The sequence below is a fragment of the Anneissia japonica genome, unplaced genomic scaffold, assembly GCF_011630105.1.
Source record: "Anneissia japonica isolate Jap-2015-1 unplaced genomic scaffold, ASM1163010v1 scaffold76720_len2916_cov106, whole genome shotgun sequence".
NCBI lineage: Eukaryota > Metazoa > Echinodermata > Crinoidea > Comatulida > Comatulidae > Anneissia > Anneissia japonica.
In genome coordinates this window covers 1-2,928 of record NW_022758431.1, presented here as the reverse complement: position 1 = coordinate 2,928, position 2,928 = coordinate 1, and the positions used below count along the sequence as shown (strand labels likewise).

The window sequence follows — 2,928 nt, the reverse complement described above, 5'->3', positions numbered from 1 at the left end:
TTACAATGATATTAATTAGTGATTCATGTTGATAACAGTGGCAGATTCAAGGGGTGGGGCCCTACTGGTCTGGGGCCCCCTAAATTTTTCAAAATTGTAAAAAATTGGAGAAAAAAGAAAATTACATTTTAATTTTAAGTCTGAGAATACCATTTCCGGCCTTCTAGAGGTGACATAATCATAAATTTTCTTACCTCTGCCCCAACAATGGCAGGGCTGAGGTTGTATATACCCACCCCCACCCCCCTCCCCACCATCTGTCAAGTACTTCCCTGGGCCACCTCTATTTCAAATTCCTGGATCCGCCACTAGATAATAATGCTAATTTTTATAAGATTACATTCATGCTCATTATTATGAAGACGGTGATGATGATAATGATAATGACCTGTGATGTTGAGTAATGATGATGATAATGGATTATGATAATGACAATAACAAAAATATGAATTACAGTACAATACAAGTTGAAAAGCACATGAATGTGAAAAGAACAAGAATGATAAAATCCACTTCAATCAATACACCAACCTCTAATATATTGGCATCCTTCCTTGACGGATATGCAAATGAAACGTTTTGGAATTCCAGATGCCCTTGAAGTTGGTCTGACGTGAAGAAATTCTCGTATATATCCCTGTCAGGCTCTCTGTCCAGCATCTCAAACACCTTCTCAGCCGCTCCTGCAGCCTGCATAAGGCCAGTGTAAACATCTGAGATATCCTGAGAGAAAGTAGCGAAATTTATATCATATTGTTAGCATAACCATGACATATCAGTTATTGCCACTGAATAACATGGATTATTTTAAGTTTTAAACTGATGTTGATAATACCAGTGTTTAAGCTGTCATTAGCCAAATCCTAATTAAAACTGAATTTTGCTAAATATTTTCATCCAAGATCAGCCATTAAGCTAATGGAATTAAAGCTATTTAATTGCTTATATTCTTTTGTTTTTAACTATTTAAATTTCATTTTTATACCGAATTTATAGCCAAATTGTTAAATATGTTTTCGGCCAGGTTAAACCCTGTAAATACACAATATTTATAAGTAAGTTTATTATGCGTAAAAAAAAAAAATGGATGTGCCTATGTCTTTACTATTTTCTTGCTCCATGGTCTTTGATGTCCGACTGCTAAGTCACATTCTCAAAGTGTATAAAATGTGTAACTGTATACTGTCATACCATACCATAAGAAAATACAGACCTCCAATGCGATTTCCAACTCTATCTGGTAGAGGATAAATGAGACGAGATGACCAGCCTTCAGGTATCCATCTAATACAAGATGGCCACCTACAAACAATGTGACAACTGTAACAGACAAATCAAAAATCTGAAAAATAAACAGAATGTTAACAGGGACTCATAAGACCAATAGCATTGCAGTGGCAAATCAAGGATTTCAAATTAGAGGGGATCCAGTTAGGGATTTTTACATTGAATTTGAATCAAACTTTCTTCTTCGCCCACTTACATTCTCAAATATTTAGAGAAAATTAGCCATCTACCCACCCCGCCCCCCACTCTTGAATACAACTCTGCATTGAAAATAATTATAAGTAATGGTAATGTAAAAAAAAATGTGAAATTATAAAAAAAAGTTTTTTTGAAGGAGATAATGCTGCCGCAATTACTTTAAATTACTTGCACCTCAAGTTCATAGGCTTGGGGTTGCAGATGCCCCCCACCCCCATGGCGGCAAATTAGTACCACTACAGGTAAGTGGGTTAAAATACTAAAAATAAACATTAACACGTTGGCTACCAGCGACGAGTATACTCGTCCCACAGGGTGCTGCTGAGGGCGCCACGGACAAGTATACTCGTCAAAATCGGGATAACATTCTAGCGTTTATTTTCTTTGTTATACATTGCAGAACCACAGATTCAATGGCTGGTAGTTCGGGAAAGATACACCTAGACGATAATGTACAAATGAAGTATGTATGTTTGTTGTGTTATGTTGCCGGTACTACACTCGAGCGGCACACAAGTGGGGGGGGGGGTGCCCTTTGAACATATACCAACCCATGCAAAAAGCGGAAAAGATAACTTGCACTTGGAATAGTCAATAAATGATATATGACTAGGTAAATATTAAAAAAAGTATGTTTGTACATGTAAACTGAAGGAACTTTAAAAAAAGGGCTGGCAGTCAACGTGTTGAATTATCACTGGAATAGGGATTTAGTTCCGCATTCTCAATTTTCACAACCCCAGGCTGCTTCACAGTCCCAGGCCAAATCCAGCCTGTAGCTGGGCCTAGAAACAAAATATTCTTTGTGGTGTCATAGTGTGAAGAGGTTTGACTGAGCAGCAAACCACTCTGTTCTCCTTTACTAAACTAGTAACTGCTTAGGATCCTGGGATAGGAAAATTATAGGAAGGTAAAATGATAATGTTACAATTGACTTGTAGCAATAATAATATATCAATGTGAGTTTGTGTAAGGAAGATATCATAGGAGTGATGTTTTGATCTGATGTGTTATTATACTGAATACTCAGTAAGCTCCCAAATACTTGCAAAAAAAAAGTTTACAAGTGATAAGTGTGGGGATTGAACCCACGACCTGTAGATAATTAGCATGGTGCCATAACCACTAGACTACCGAGCTTGTGCTTAGAGACTAATGTTCAATCTGATCCCAAAGTAGCAATGGGTACTGCAATGCTATTTTGATGTACAATAACACATCAAGTAGGGCAAAAAACATGACTCCTATAACAATAATACTCTAATATAAATAATAAAATAATGGTAAAGAATCTGTGTTAGTTTCTTTCTCTTACCCCATTCATAAACTTATAGCCTGCATAGACAACTGCCTCTCTTAAATTAAGGTTGTAAGTGTTTTTTAATTTATTTGCATATCGCTTATTTTCCTGTCTCTCACAAGCGAAACTCCTTACAGTCTTCA

At 36.6% G+C, this 2,928-nt stretch overlaps 1 protein-coding gene across 1 annotated transcript; it reads right to left on the bottom strand.

Annotated features, from left to right (window-relative positions):
• Positions 1-531: 531 nt before the first annotated feature.
• LOC117125285 (ATP-binding cassette sub-family B member 9-like) lies at positions 532-2,922 on the bottom strand (the record flags this gene model as incomplete). The annotated part of the gene is made up of 3 exons (XM_033271756.1): positions 2,801-2,922; positions 1,214-1,342; positions 532-723 (listed from the first exon to the last, which is right to left on the bottom strand). Coding segments are annotated over exons 1-3 (330 nt in total), but the record flags the coding sequence as incomplete, so codon positions are not given.
• Between the last annotated feature and the right edge of the window lie 6 nt (positions 2,923-2,928).